We start from the raw sequence: 14,398 nt of genomic DNA, 5'->3' as shown, positions 1-14,398 counted from the left end.
CAATTCTACATCAGTCTACACCATTCTACATCAGTCTACACCAGGCTACACCATTCTACATCAGGCTACACCAGGCTACACCATTCTACACCAGGCTACACCATTCTACATCAGGCTACACCAGGCTACACCATTCTACACCAGGCTACACCATTCTACACCAGGCTACATCAGTCTACACCAGGCTACACCATTCTACATCAGGCTACACCAGGCTACACCATTCTACATCAGGCTACACCAGTCTACACCAGGCTACACCATTCTACATCAGTCTACACCAGTCTACATCAGGCTACACCATTCTACATCAGTCTACACCAGGCTACACCATTCTACATCAGGCTACACCATTGTACATCAGGCTACACCAGTCTACACCAGGCTACACCATTCTACACCAGTCTACATCAAGCTACACCATTCTACACCAGTCTACACCAGGCTACACAATTCTACATCAGTCTACACCATTCTACATCAGTCTACACCAGGCTACACCATTCTACACCAGGCTACACCATTCTACACCAGGCTACATCAGTCTACACCAGGCTACACCATTCTACACTATTATGATTATTATTATATTATTAGATCAAGTCCCTCCAGGCAGAGCGGAACAGCTCGAGCCGGGTCGGAACTCGCGGGTCTGCAGCGCCCCCTTCTGACACCTGTAAACACACCCGAACCCTTCAGTAGCAGAACACACAGACGGTGCGCTGGAAACACAGTCCGGGTGGGTGATCGGAGCGGCACCGGTGACGTTCTGGGGCGGAAGGTTCTCTTATCTAATTACAATACCACTCTACACTGTATTATTATTATTATTATTATTATTATTATTATTATTATTGTTATTATTATTATTATTATTATTGTTATTATTATTATTATTGTTGTTGTTGTTGTTGTTTGTTCGTTTAAGCTGGTATTTTTGTTTTTGTTTTTACTGGTATTTACTTTTAGCCCGGGAGGGTTTTATTGGCCCAGTAAGCCTTTATGTTTTATGTGCTAGTTTATTTTCTTGCGTGTCAAAAAGGTTTGATTTTGTATTGTTATTATTTAATTTCTACTTGCTCGACTAGTGTTATTTTATTGATTTTTTACTAAGGACCTCGTGGTGTTTATTATATATATATATATATATATATATCTACATTATATAAGAAACATTTCTGGAATGTTTTTGTTTACTTTTATTTAATTTATCTTCATCATCAACTCTCGCGAGATGTAGGGATGCGAGGGAGTGAATAACCCGGATGTAGTACTGCTCGTGCTTCATTATCAGCTGTTTCAGATTCAGAAACACGATTCGGTTCATTTATAAACTTTAATAATAATAATAATAATAATCTACAGCGCGGAGATGCGGGCTGGGCTGTGAGTGTGCGGAGGATGCGAGCATGTCTCTGACTCTTGTGTTTACAGTGCTGATCTGCTGCGGAAGCTGGGCTCTAGACTCGGTTCCAGGTAAGAGCTGCAGGTGCAGGAATAATATCCATCAGTTTTAGAAGAACGTCCCTGAAACCCACGGAGAGGAAGCTGCCTGGACCGCCTTCCTCCTGAAATAGCGCAGCGGTTAAACTGCAGACCTGTTTGAGGTTCCCCCGAGAACCTTCAGCCGCTAAAGCCGTTAGAATGTAACGACCCCCCCCCCCCTCTCTACCCCTCTCTCTACCCCTCTCTCTACCCCTCTCTCTCTCTCTCTCTCTACCCCTCTCTACCCCTCTCTCTACCCCTCTCTCTACCCCTCTCTCTACCCCTCTCTCTCTCTCTCTACCCCTCTCTACCCCTCTCTCTACCCCTCTCTACCCCTCTCTCTCTCTCTCTACCCCTCTCTACCCCTCTCTCTACCCCTCTCTACCCCTCTCTACCCCTCTCTCTCTCTCTCCCTCTCTCTCTACCCCTCTCTACCCCTCTCTCTCTCTCTCCCTCTCTCTCTACCCCTCTCTACCCCTCTCTACCCCTCTCTCTACCCCTCTCTACCCCTCTCTCTACCCCTCTCTCTCTCTCTCTACCCCTCTCTCTACCCCTCTCTCTCTCCCTACCCCTCTCTGTCTCTCTCCCTCTCTCTCTCTCTCTACCCCTCTCTACCCCTCTCTCTACCCCTCTCTACCCCTCTCTCTACCCCTCTCTCTCTCTCTACCCCCTCCCCTCTCTCTACCCCTCTCTCTCTCCCTACCCCTCTCTGTCTCTCTCCCTCTCTCTCTCTCTCTCTCCCTACCCCTCTCTGTCTCTCTCCCTCTCTCTCCCTCTCTACCCCTCTCTACCCCTCTCTCTACCTCTCTCTACCCCTCTCTCTACCCCTCTCTCTCTCTCTCTACCCCTCTCTCTACCCCTCTCTCTCTCCCTACCCCTCTCTGTCTCTCTCCCTCTCTCTCTCTCTCTACCCCTCTCTACCCCTCTCTCTACCCCTCTCTCTACCCCTCTCTACCCCTCTCTCTACCCCTCTCTCTCTCCCTACCCCTCTCTGTCTCTCTCCCTCTCTCTCTCTCTCTCTCCCTACCCCTCTCTGTCTCTCTCCCTCTCTCTCTCTCTCTCCCTCTCTCTATCCCTCTCTCTCTCTCTCCCTCTCTCTACCCCCCCCTCTCTCTCTCTCTCTCCCTCTCTCTATCCCTCTCTCTCTCTCTCCCTCTCTCTACCCCCCCCTCTCTCTCTCTCTCTACCCCTCTCTGTCTCTCTCTCTCTCTCTCTCCCTCTCTCTACCCCTCTCTCTCTCTCTCCCTCTCTCTACCCCTCTCTGTCTCTCTCCCTCTCTCTCTCTCTCTCTCCCTCTCTCTCTATTCTGCCTGCAGATGGAGGTGAACCCCCTGAATTCTGCTCTCCTCAAACACTGGAGGTGGGCAGTGATGGTCAGGCCCCTCAGTTCGTATCAGAGACCCCAGAGCTTCAGACCAGGAGGCAGTTTAAGACCGCAGAGATGGCGGACGCTGTTCTAGGGGCTGAGCTTTCTGCAGATGCTGCTGGGATCGAAGCTCTGATCCCTAAAAGCCTGAAAGACTCTCTTTTTGGTGTCTCTGAGGCGTGTGAGGGGGGGGGCTGTAAGGCAGAGGGGTCTGCTGATGAGCAGCCAGTGGAGACCACCGCTGGGGCAGGGGTCAGCGCTTTGGTGGATGAGCAGAACTCCACAGAAATGGCCAAGACCTACAAGGTTAGCTGTGATAAGCGGAGCATCACTGGACTGGAGAGCTTCACCGTGCATGTCCTGAACGCCTCTCAGGTGCGATACTGACCAGCTTCCATACCTGCCCTGCTTGCTGTGGACCAATCACGTTCTTTCTTTAAGTCCAGTTGTTTACTCAGAACCACCGATCTGGGTTTAAAAGTACTGAGTTACTCTGGTTATTAGTAGAGTATTGTTTTATTGTTTTTCAAAACAAATCAAAACAGATCAACTTTACAGAGTTCATATTCAACATTAAACAGTGCCTTGAAGATCACTTTATGTAAATGAGCTCTGTTCTGATAGGCTGATCTGTCTTGTGCCTCATTTAAAAATCAGTCTGGAATGAAACTCTTTATAACTTCAGTGTGAACGCTCAGAACTCACCGCAGCAGGTCCGTGTTGTAGTTTTGATGGACAGGTGGAGTGATGCTGCGCTCAGATTTTAGTGTAAACATGTATCAGCAAACTTTATTAATTCAGTTTATTATGATTTTGGCAGATCTGTGCTGCTGTTGGGGATTACTTTCATTGTGGCGCCTTATTTAGTTACCTTTTATTTAAGCAGCAGGTGTTTTTGCTCCTGGGCTCCCCCTACAGTTGGGGGGTTCTATTTACTGCAGTAAATACTGAACAGCTGTACACATGCATTTGTTGACAAGCTGAGAGATACAGAAACAGCATCTAAGGTTGTGTGAAAGTGTTCCTAGAACCATATGATCTAGAACTCTTTAGGACGATGGTGTGTTTGACTGATTTGTTTTGTGTTTCCTGTAGGATCTGATGGAGTTCCTGAATGCTAACAGTACCGAGTGCACGCTGGTTCTATTCTACACTACGTGGTGTCAGTTCTCCGCTAACCTTGCCCCACACTTTAACGCCCTGCCCCGGGTATTTCCCAGCATGCACTTCCTTGCTCTGGATGCTTCACAGCACAGCAGGTAATTACAGGATGGGAAATCTGGGAAATCGACTTCACAGCCGTCCAGACAATCAGCGCTCAGATTTGACCTCAGTTCAGATTGATCAGGTTAATCAGATTGATTTGTTTTGAGCTTTTTTTTCAGAAATCCAGAGATTAATAATGATTAAAATACACAGTCTGTCATTACTGTCATTTAAACAGTAGTGAGATATCCAAAAAAACACCTTTTCAAGGATTTTCTTCTTCTGAAAACAGAGAATTATATTTAATGTTAGTATTATTATATATTATAATAATTAAATTCCTAGAGATTAGAAATTTTAGTTCTATTCTTTTACTATTCTGTCTAACCCTATTCTGACTGCTTGGGCAATCAGAACTCCAGGGGTGGATTTTTACTTTCTGGGTCTGAGTTTTGTGTCTGTATTAATGAATAATATATTAGTAATCAGGTAAAATGATTCTAACTGTGCAGGTTAAAATCACAGTATCATGATTGATTTCTGATCCCAGATTCAGTCGATCAACTGAGACCTGTTCTGTATCTGATGTGAGCTTCTTTAGTTTACTACAAGAGATGCTAGGCTAACCCTGCTAACAAACACTAGACTTACACTGTCACCAGTTTACTGTAGTTCTTAAAATGTGAGAAAATGGACAGTGGAACAGTGATAAGAGTAGTGAGTGACCAGTAAGCATCACTGATAGATGGACAGTTAGGGTATGTTTATACTTGTAGTTCAGTTCCGTTGGTCTGGACCAAACAACCACACGATACACTGTTAGATTTTAGTCCTGGTTTGTTTTGTGTCAAACTCCCGTATTTGCAATCAAACCAGAATTAGGAGGAAAAGATGATCAGAATGTTCACCTCACTGTGGCTGCGGCCCAACTCGCACACCTTCACTCACTGGCTGGTAGTGAAACACTGTGGGGTTTGGGACACAGCCCCACTAAACTGTATTTGTTGGAATTGAATTAAACTCAGCCGTTGTGGAGTTGCAGGAGTGACCGTGGCAGTGTGTGGTAGACTTCTACTGTGTTTATAGATTTATAGTCACACCATAAATAATTGATCTACGTTCTGTAACTGAGAGTCTTGCTCTCCCTTTGCTGCTGTAAAGCCACTGTGGGACTAATGAAGGATGACCTCCTCATGTTTCTGTTCTTAAATGTTGTTTGTTGTTGTTTATGTTTTTGGTTGTTGTTGTTGTTTATGCTGTTTTGTTTTGTCCTGTGTAGTTTATCCACTCGGTTCGGGACGGTTGCCGTTCCCAACATTCTGCTTTTTCAAGGAGCCAAACCGATGGCCCGCTTTAACCACACTGACCGGACCCTGGAAACCTTGACCTCCTTCATCACCAATCAGACAGGTGAGCTCTCAGGTGTGTGTGTGTGTGTGTGTGTGTGTGTAGCTATGAGTGTTGTGGGGTTGAATGGAAGAAGACTTTTATGTATTAGATGATGGTTGTTGAATGACTGATGCTGTGTGTGTGTGTGTGTGTGTGTGTGTGTGTGTGTGTGTGTGTATTTGTATTTGTTTGTGTGACAGGTTTTGAGGCGGTTCTGGGCCAGGCTGTGGGAGAGGAGGACCGGGCCGGGCCGTTACCCAGTGTTCCAGTGAGGAGTGTAGATTGGCTGTTTGTGTTTTCGGTTCTGTTTATTTTGGGGTTCTCGCTTTACGCCATCCTGCGCACCGACAGCATCCGCCTACTGATCCCCGGACAAGAGCATGAACACCAGGACTAACGCACCACACACACACTCCATACAGCAGTGTGTGTGTGTGTGTGTGTGTGTGTGTGTGTGTGTGTGTGTGTGTGTGAGAGAGATATGCAGGCTCTGTCTTCATACTGTCAGAGAATGAGAGACTTGAACACTGTACAGAAGGAGGAAATCCACAGAAGTGCAACCACTCTTATCTGTGTGTGTGTGTGTGTGTGTGTGTGTGTGTGTGTTAACATATTTTATGTTGAAATCTGAAGCTGTGAGATCATCATGTTTCAACCTTCAGTTTGTCTAAATTCATGAACGTCTGTTTTTGCTTTGGTAAAATGTATTTAATAGACTCGATTGATTATTGATTATTGTCTGTTGTTGCTGTTCATGTTTATTATTACTAGTGTTGAGAAATAAACAAGAAAACAAACAATTAAACACTGTCCTGACTTCCTGCTGTAATGGAACATTTCAAACATAAGAACATTTATGTAAATTTGTTTGTTTGTTTGTTTTTTCCTGCCTGGGTGGACGATCAAAGTCAGTTTCATTTATATTTTGTCATTTCAAATAAACGCCGTCTGTCCAGAGAAACCGAGGCCATGAGCTGCATTTTACTTTCAGTGTTTTGAATAAAGAACCACACTTCTGTTTATTGATAGATTTATTAGTAAATATTATTAATAAACTGAGTGAATTAGTTTCTATAAGCAGATCAAATCACAGTGAGGAGAATCTGAGCAGCGGAGTGAAGACTGGGTTTAACTGATCAAACCTTCAGCAGCTGAGACTGAAGACCAGAGAACTACCTCCCTTTACCCCCATATAAAACACCCCCCTCCCTCACACACACTCCTCCTCCCTCACACACACTCCTCCTCCCTCACACACACATTCCTCCTCCCTCACACACACACTCCTCCCTCACACACACACACTCCTCCTCCCTCACACACACCCCTCCTCCCTCACACACACTCCTCCTCCCTCACACACGCTCCTCCTCCCTCACACACACCCTCCCTCACACACACTCCTCCTCCCTCACACACACACTCCTCCCTCACACACACACACTCCTCCTCCCTCACACACACCCCTCCTCCCTCACACACACTCCTCCTCCCTCACACACACACTCCTCCCTCACACACACACACTCCTCCTCCCTCACACACACCCCTCCTCCCTCACACACACTCCTCCTCCCTCACACACACTCCTCCTCCCTCACACACACATTCCTCCTCCCTCACACACACACTCCTCCCTCACACACACACACTCCTCCTCCCTCACACACACCCCTCCTCCCTCACACACACTCCTCCTCCCTCACACACGCTCCTCCTCCCTCACACACACCCTCCCTCACACACACTCCTCCTCCCTCACACACACACTCCTCCCTCACACACACACACTCCTCCTCCCTCACACACACACTCCTCCTCCCTCACTCACACACTCCTCCCTCACACACACTCCTCCTCCCTCACACACACACTCCTCCCTCACACACACCCTCCCTCACACACACTCCTCCTCCCTCACACACACACTCCTCCCTCACACACACCCTCCCTCACACACACTCCTCCTCCCTCACTCACACACTCCTCCTCCTCCCTCACTCACACACTCCTCCCTCACACACACTCCTCCTCCCTCACTCACACACTCCTCCTCCTCCCTCACACACACCCTCCCTCACACACACTCCTCCTCCCTCACACACACACTCCCTCACACACACTCCTCCTCCCTCACTCACACACTCCTCCCTCACACACACACCCTCCCTCCCTCACACACACTCCTCCTCCCTCACACACACTCCTCCTCCCTCACACACACACTCCTCCCTCACACACACTCCTCCTCCCTCACTCACACACTCCTCCCTCACACACACCCTCCCTCACACACACACTCCTCCTCCCTCACACACACACTCCTCCCTCACACACACACTCCTCCTCCCTCACACACACTCCTGCAGGTGTTTTTGGTCAGGCAGTGGAGGGGCAGCTCGAGGTCCTGGAGGTGGAGCAGTGATGAAGGGCTGGTTAATGATCTCCGCTTGTTCTGGGTGGAGGAGAGTTCTTCTTCTTCACACACTCAGAGACCCCTCACTCCCAGCTGCAGCTCAGATGGTAAGACCTCCTGTCTGGCTCTGCGCGCGCGCACACACACACACACACACACACACACACACAGAGGAAATGTTTACCGAGCTCAGCAGGTTCCGGCGGGTTTAGCGAACCAGCAGTGATGATTGTTGATTACTCAAGGTTTAAAGATGATGATGATGATGATGATGAAGAAGAAGAAGAGCTGCAGGGTGTGTTACAGTGCTCAGCGCGAGGCTGAAGAGCTGCAGGAAGGGCAGCTAAACTGTTAGCCTCTTCCTCTAACTCCCCCGTTCCACCTTAAATACTGCAGCAGCTCTGCCTTAAACAGCAGGGGGCGCCAAAATACTGTTCTGTACAGAGCCCCTAAATAGATACTGCTCTACCTACGTAGTCTTAATTACGAGCACTGGCACGATAGCAGTAATGTGTGTGTGTGTGTGTGTGTGTGTGTGTGTGTGTGTGTGTGTGTGTGTGTGTGTGTGTAGGCCACAGACTCGCCCTGGTTGTCTCCAGCAGAGAGAGAGCAGCTGCTGATGGAGCTGAAGGCAACAGGTTGGGTGGAGCTCGAGGAAAGAGACGCCCTGTATAAAGAACTGCACTTCAAAACGTTTAACCAGGTTTAACACACACACACACACACACACACACACACACTGAAGTTTAGCAATATGCCCCTAAAACATCACACCACAGTATGATTTCTGATTATATGGCCTGTGTTATATGAATTATTAAGTGATCATTAGAACAACATATAGCTAATAAACAGCCTTCATGCAGCTGAGGAACATCTCCAAACTAAGAGACTCCTCCTCTCTACAGGACACAGAAAAGCTAGTACATGCTTTTATTAACTCAAGACTAGATTACTGTAATGCACTACTGTCAGGTTGTTCCAGCAGGAACCTCAATAAACTTCAGCTGCTTCAGAACACTGCAGCCAGGGTTCTTACTAAAGCTAGAACATCTGACCATATCAGTCCAGTTCTATCAGCACTGCACTGATCCCAGTTCAGTTCAGCACTGATTATAAAATTCTTCTATTAGCATATAAAGCCCTACATGGCCTCGCTCCTGAGTACCTGCAGGATCTTATTACTGATTATGAACCATCAAGACTACTTAGATCTCAGGGAGCTGCTTCTTACTCTTTACCAAAATTCATAAACCCTCAGCAGGGGGAGGAGCCTTTTCTTATTAAGCCCCCCAACTCTGGAGTAATCTTCCAGATAATGTTCAGGACTCAGACACAGTCTCAGTCTTTAAATCTAGGCTGAAACTCATCTGTTTAGTTCAGCTTTTGGTAATTAATGTTTCTTAGATAAAGGTTGAAGGTCCAGGGGTTCGAGGAATTGTAGTACACTGAGATGCTGGAGCTGTCGTCTCTCTGCTTACACGCCATCACTCAGGTTTGTTGACGGTGGAGCAGATGGACGCTAATGTTTCAGGGAGCTCCCGTGTCTGTGTTACCTTCTGGCTCTCTCCTTTTAATTAGGCTGTTATAGTCAGACCTGCCGGAGTCGTCAGACACACTCTGATACTGCCCAACATTCTCTGCTCTCTATAAAATCCTCTGTCTCTTTACCTTCTCTGAGTAAATGACCGTCCACTTATCCAGCCCAACCTGCTGGGTCTCCTCTACCTGCGTCCGTCTAACTGCCACCCACCAGTCCAACCAGCAGGGGTCTGAGGAGGCTCTGAAGGACTGCTTCGAAACAACTGTGTGGGAACACTGCATTACAGACTACGTCAACTTCTGTGTGGAGAACACCGTCCCCACCAAGACTGTTCAGTGTTTTTCCAACAACAAGCCATGGATTAATCCAGATATAAAGGCTCTCCTAAATGAGAAAAAGAGGGCCTTCAGATCTGGTGACAAGGATGAGCTGAAAGCTGTGCAGAAGGAACTGAGAAGGAAGATCAGGGAGGGGAAAGCCAGCTACAAGAGGAAGCTGGAGGAACAGTTGCAGCAGAACAACATCATGGGAGTGTGGAAAGGCCTTCAAACCATCTCTGGCCACACAAAGTCCAACTCCCAGGTGGTGGGGACCAGAAGTGGGTGAATGATCTCAATCTATTTTTCAACAGATTTTATCAATCACCTAGCCCCCCTCTCTCACAGCCAACCCCCACTGGCAGCATCAACCACCCATTCACCCATTCCAGCACCCAGCCCCCTGCTCCAACCTGTCCTTCACAACAACCCAGGTGAGAAATGAGCTGAGGAAGATCAAGCCTAAGAAAGCTACAGGTCCTGATGGAATCAGTGCCAGGCTCCTCAAGTCCTGCGCAGATCAGCTGTGCAGGGTAGTTGAGCATATGTTCAACATGAGCCTGAAACTGGGAAGAGTACCACAGCTGTGGAAAACATCTTGTGTGGTACCTGTGCCCAAACACAGCACCCAAAGGACCTAAACAGCTACAGGCTGGAGAGGCTGGTCCTTAACCACCTCCACCCTCTGGTGAGCCCAGCCATGGACCTTCTCCAGTTTGCCTACCAGTCTGGCATCGGGGTGGATGATGCTGTCATCTATCTTCTACACAGAGCTCTTCCTTACCTGGAGAAGCCGGGAGCACTGAGAATCTTCTAAGACTTCTAAAGGACAAGCTGGGACACTGTGGAGTGGACAGTCACCTGTCGAACTAGATACTGGACTACCTCACCAACCGACCACAGTATGTGAGGGCACGGGACTGGGTCTCTGATAAGGTGGCCAGCAGCACAGGAGCCCCTCAGCCAAGTTTGATGAACTAGCATTGCTGTTGCAGTGAGGACACTGCAAGTGAGGACAGAGCTCTGTTAGTTTATCTCCAGATGGAAGAAGAAGAACCACCAGAAGAACCACCTCCATCTTCACCTCCTGCAAATACTTGTATGTGTCGGAATGTCCTGAGATCTTTCAGCTGTAGTTGAGTTTACAGAGAGTGAAGCTCAGGGGTTTGGGCTGCTCTTCTCACTGGTTTTACAGATGAAACTCTTGTATGTGGCGGGTCGAGTCAGGTCTGCTCAGCTCTCTCTCTCTTTTGGGCGGGTTTGTTTAGAGAGTGAACTTAAGACTCGTGTTCATGAACTACAGTCCTGTCCTTCTACTACAGCCAGAGGAACTGAGACAGGCCTTCAGTCTGAGCATCTCAACTAATAGAAACACTGATACTCAAACTTTTGACTGCTTTCTGTAAGAACTACAGAACACAGTACTGTACTTTTACTTTCAGTACTTCAGTACAAGTACAAAAACTATTAAATACTTCCACTTAAGTCTGGAGCCCCCCCCCCACACACACACACTTACGAAATTAAGTGTCCATGTGCAATTATCTGTAAATAATATTGGTTTTCTCAGAGTTTTGACTTTTGTTATTTAGATAGTTTATATAATGTTAATTTGAGTGTCTTCCTATCCCACTTCTGTGACACTGTGAATCCCCCCACTGTGGGACTGATAAAGGATTATCTAATCTTATCTTAGATGAGGGGGTGTTAGGTGAGGTGCTGGGGGCTGGGTGGGTGGTGTTGGTGCTGGGTGGTGTTTTGAGATGAACTGAGCTCTGCTGTTTGTTTCTGCAGGCTTTCGGCTTCATGTCTCGAGTGGCTCTTCAAGCAGAAAAGATGAACCATCACCCGGAATGGTTTAACGTTTACAACAAGGTAATAATGTCAGCCCACTCCTAACACTGCTCACTATGTTTACTGTGTGTGTGTGTATATGTGTATTTAGTACTGAGTAAATAAACCCAACAGGTAGTAGATCAGTCCTGGAGGGTTGTTGCTAAATGTAATCAAATCCTCACAGCAATGTTCCTCCAAAATCTAGTAGAAAGTCTTCTTCTCTGGACAGCAGGATCAGCTCTTTTAATACCCTTGATTTCAGAAGAAACAATAAATGAGCAGGTGTCCCAATACTTTTGTCCATAAAGTGTACTTATTTCTTGTTTAGTTTTAATATGATTTCTATTTAACTTTCCTTATTAAATTTGATCACTGCGCTCTGTATTTCCTCCCCCAGCCTCACTGACCCTCAGTGTACCTCCCAGTAAAGCCTGGATGATTGATTTATTGATTTGGCAGTTAGGCTGAGTAGCAGTGTGCCAGCTCCTGCTTTTGCACTGAGAGTTTGGTTCAGCTGCAGTTCCACTTCTTGGTGTGACGGGTGGTTTCTCAGGAATGATCTCCTGGTTGTGTTTCAGGTGCAGATCACGCTGACCACCCACGACTGCGGAGGACTTTCCAAAAAAGATGTCCGCCTTGCCAAGTTCATAGACAAAGTCGCTCTGACGATGTAGTTCCTCCCTGAATCTCATTAATGCTGCTTCTGGTCTGAGAATTGAGAGTGAATGATCACTGGGCTGCTGAGGCTTCGGGCTGTGAGAGGTGTGGAAATTATTACAGAAATAATATCGGAATGATGTGACTGTCTCGAGAACCATCAAATCTTCCCTCACCCCAAACATTTAGTCTATCTGCTGAGACATGCTGGGGGTTCGAGCTACGAGACTAATGTAGATAACGTAATAGAAGCTTATGAGTGTCGCTCTGTGCACTAACTAGTGAACTGTTACACTGGTTAGTGTGGGAGTGTGCAATTTGGGACACAGCCCGTGTGTTTTCATTAATTTGTGTAACTGTGGTATTTTTCTGATGCAGGTTTTTGCAACGTTTTTGTTCTGACAAAGCGTTTATTTGTTTTAATAGAAAAAAATAATAGCATTTTTTGAAAATCTTTTTTTTTGAAAAAAGTTATGGTTTACAGATGATGATTGTGTTCAGATATCCTCTTCAATAATCAGCACTAAATGAAATGTGTAAAAATATAAACCTGACAATAAAGGCAAACGGATCCTAAAATCAGACACTCAGGAATCTTAGCTTATTTACACTCTCCTCACACTTCTGCCCGATACACACACACACACACACACACAGCCCTGTTTTACATACAGGTCTAAGTTTGGTTTAGGGTCAGTACAGGTGAGCTGTTCAGCACAGCTGGTAGTTATTCGGCTGCATTAGTAGCTCCTCCTCCTGGTTGTGTTGAGCATCGCAGGCTTTGGGTGAAACACAGGACACTGAGAGAAGCTCCTGCTGCAGGTTCTTATACTGCTGTAAATAAACACAACAGCCCTGTATTAAAGACCACCATCATTCACCATCACCATGTTGAATCTAGAACCATTCCACTGATGTTCTGCAATGGTTCTCACCTGGTCAAATATCTCTGGCAGCAGCCCTGCAATAAGCTGCACGATTTTTCCAAACGTTGGCCGTGATGTTGGTTCCAGACTCCAGCACATCTTCATAACTGTGTAGCTGTGAATTAATGATCAATTAAGGATTCAAATAATGATCAAGATCAAAATATTCAATCAGTCACTGAGCTTCAGTTCTCCTGTACTGATGTTTACACTGAGTCCTAACCTTAACCCTAAAAGGTTTCAGTTAAAGTTAGGGTTAGGGGTTAGGGTGCAGGGTTAGGGTTAGAGTGCAGGGTTAGGGTGCAGGGTTAAGGGTTAGAGTGCAGGGTTAAGGGTTAGAGTGCAGGGTTAGGGGTTAGGGTGCAGGGTTAGGGGTTAGGGTGCAGGGTTAAGGGTTAGAGTGCAGGGTTAGGGTGCAGGATTAGGGGTTAGGGGTTAGGGTGCAGGGTTAGAGGTTAGGGTGCAGGGTTAAGGGTTAGAGTGCAGAGTTAGAGGTTAGGGTGCAGGGTTAGGGGTTAGAGTGCAGGGTTACGGGTTAGGGTGCAGGGTTACAGGTTAGGGTGCAGAGTTAGAGGTTAGGGTGCAGGGTTAGAGGTTAGGGTGCAGGATTAGGGGTTAGGGGTTAGGGTGCAGGGTTAGAGGTTAGGGTGCAGGGTTAAGGGTTAGAGTGCAGAGTTAGAGGTTAGGGTGCAGGGTTAGGGGTTAGAGTGCAGGGTTACGGGTTAGGGTGCAGGGTTACAGGTTAGGGTGCAGGGTTAGGGGTTAGAGTGCAGGGTTACGGGTTAGGGTGCAGGGTTACAGGTTAGGGTGCAGAGTTAGAGGTTAGGGTGCAGGGTTAGGTGTTAGGGTGCAGGGTTAGAGGTTAAGGTGCAGGGTTAGGGGTTAGAGTGCAGGGGTTCAGTAGACAGTCTGAATTAACATTCAGTTTAAAGTTCAGTTGTATTTGATACAGATTCAGGTGAAGGTGAGCTTAAAGATTCTATAACGGACCACCCTGGTAAAGTGTAAATTACCCCCCACCCCCTCGTGTGTGTGTGTGTTATATAACATTAACTTTAGAGATATGTAAACTCACATCTCTGGAGGGGCAAAGTCTGGCTGAGTCATGTGATATCCAGCTTTGATCATCTTATAGAACCGAGCATCGACCACTACATCTGGATATGGGCTTCTACCTGCACACCAACACAACAGCAGAGGAGTCTTCCAGCTGTGACAGACGTCTAAAACACAGAGACATTCTTGCTGAGGAGGGTA

General features: G+C 46.9%; 3 protein-coding genes across 4 annotated transcripts in view; 2 read left to right on the top strand and 1 right to left on the bottom strand.

The window, feature by feature from the left end:
- The first annotated feature begins 1,252 nt into the window (after positions 1-1,252).
- Positions 1,253-6,251, top strand: txndc15 (thioredoxin domain containing 15). Its single transcript, XM_072661781.1, has 5 exons — positions 1,253-1,476; positions 2,802-3,226; positions 3,947-4,110; positions 5,337-5,467; positions 5,647-6,251. The coding sequence occupies exons 1-5, from the start codon at positions 1,410-1,412 to the stop codon at positions 5,841-5,843; spliced, it is 984 nt and encodes a 327-aa protein (XP_072517882.1). The 5' UTR covers positions 1,253-1,409; the 3' UTR covers positions 5,844-6,251.
- Positions 6,252-7,784: 1,533 nt separating this feature from the next.
- On the top strand, positions 7,785-12,799 carry LOC140539687 (pterin-4-alpha-carbinolamine dehydratase 2-like). The gene is made up of 4 exons (XM_072662436.1): positions 7,785-7,969; positions 8,434-8,565; positions 11,517-11,597; positions 12,137-12,799. Exons 1-4 carry the CDS (start codon positions 7,871-7,873, stop codon positions 12,230-12,232), a joined length of 408 nt encoding a protein of 135 aa, XP_072518537.1. The 5' UTR covers positions 7,785-7,870; the 3' UTR covers positions 12,233-12,799.
- csf1rb (colony stimulating factor 1 receptor, b) overlaps positions 12,606-14,398 on the bottom strand; it is a 28,238-nt gene continuing 26,445 nt past the window's right edge. Inside the window, exons 19-21 of one of the 2 annotated variants that reach the window (XM_072662435.1) lie at positions 14,217-14,316; positions 13,151-13,256; positions 12,606-13,046 (exon numbers count right to left, since the gene is read on the bottom strand). In XM_072662435.1, coding sequence (XP_072518536.1) covers positions 12,927-13,046; positions 13,151-13,256; positions 14,217-14,316 — 326 coding nt within the window. In that variant the 3' untranslated portion in view covers positions 12,606-12,926. Of the gene's footprint in view, positions 13,050-13,150; positions 13,257-14,216; positions 14,317-14,398 lie in introns of both variants that reach the window. The other variant, XM_072662434.1, reaches the window with a different exon arrangement.

Source organism: Salminus brasiliensis, chromosome 18, assembly GCF_030463535.1.
Source record: "Salminus brasiliensis chromosome 18, fSalBra1.hap2, whole genome shotgun sequence".
Lineage (NCBI taxonomy): Eukaryota > Metazoa > Chordata > Actinopteri > Characiformes > Bryconidae > Salminus > Salminus brasiliensis.
Note: the sequence above shows the minus strand (reverse complement) of the source record. Positions and strands in the feature narration are given on the sequence as shown.

What these genes read in the sequence shown, in the direction of transcription:
- LOC140539687 (XM_072662436.1), top strand. Translation starts at nt 7,871, where the DNA reads ATGAAGGGCTGGTTAATGATCTCCGCTTGTTCTGGGTGGAGGAGAGTT. An exon ending in ACTTCAAAACGTTTAACCAG is followed by an intron (nt 8,566 to 11,516) that starts GTTTAACACACA and finishes TTGTTTCTGCAG; the next exon opens with GCTTTCGGCTTCATGTCTCG. An exon ending in GGTTTAACGTTTACAACAAG is followed by an intron (nt 11,598 to 12,136) that starts GTAATAATGTCA and finishes GTTGTGTTTCAG; the next exon opens with GTGCAGATCACGCTGACCAC.
- txndc15 (XM_072661781.1), top strand. Translation starts at nt 1,410, where the DNA reads ATGTCTCTGACTCTTGTGTTTACAGTGCTGATCTGCTGCGGAAGCTGG. An exon ending in GATGCTTCACAGCACAGCAG is followed by an intron (nt 4,111 to 5,336) that starts GTAATTACAGGA and finishes TGTCCTGTGTAG; the next exon opens with TTTATCCACTCGGTTCGGGA. An exon ending in CTTCATCACCAATCAGACAG is followed by an intron (nt 5,468 to 5,646) that starts GTGAGCTCTCAG and finishes TTTGTGTGACAG; the next exon opens with GTTTTGAGGCGGTTCTGGGC.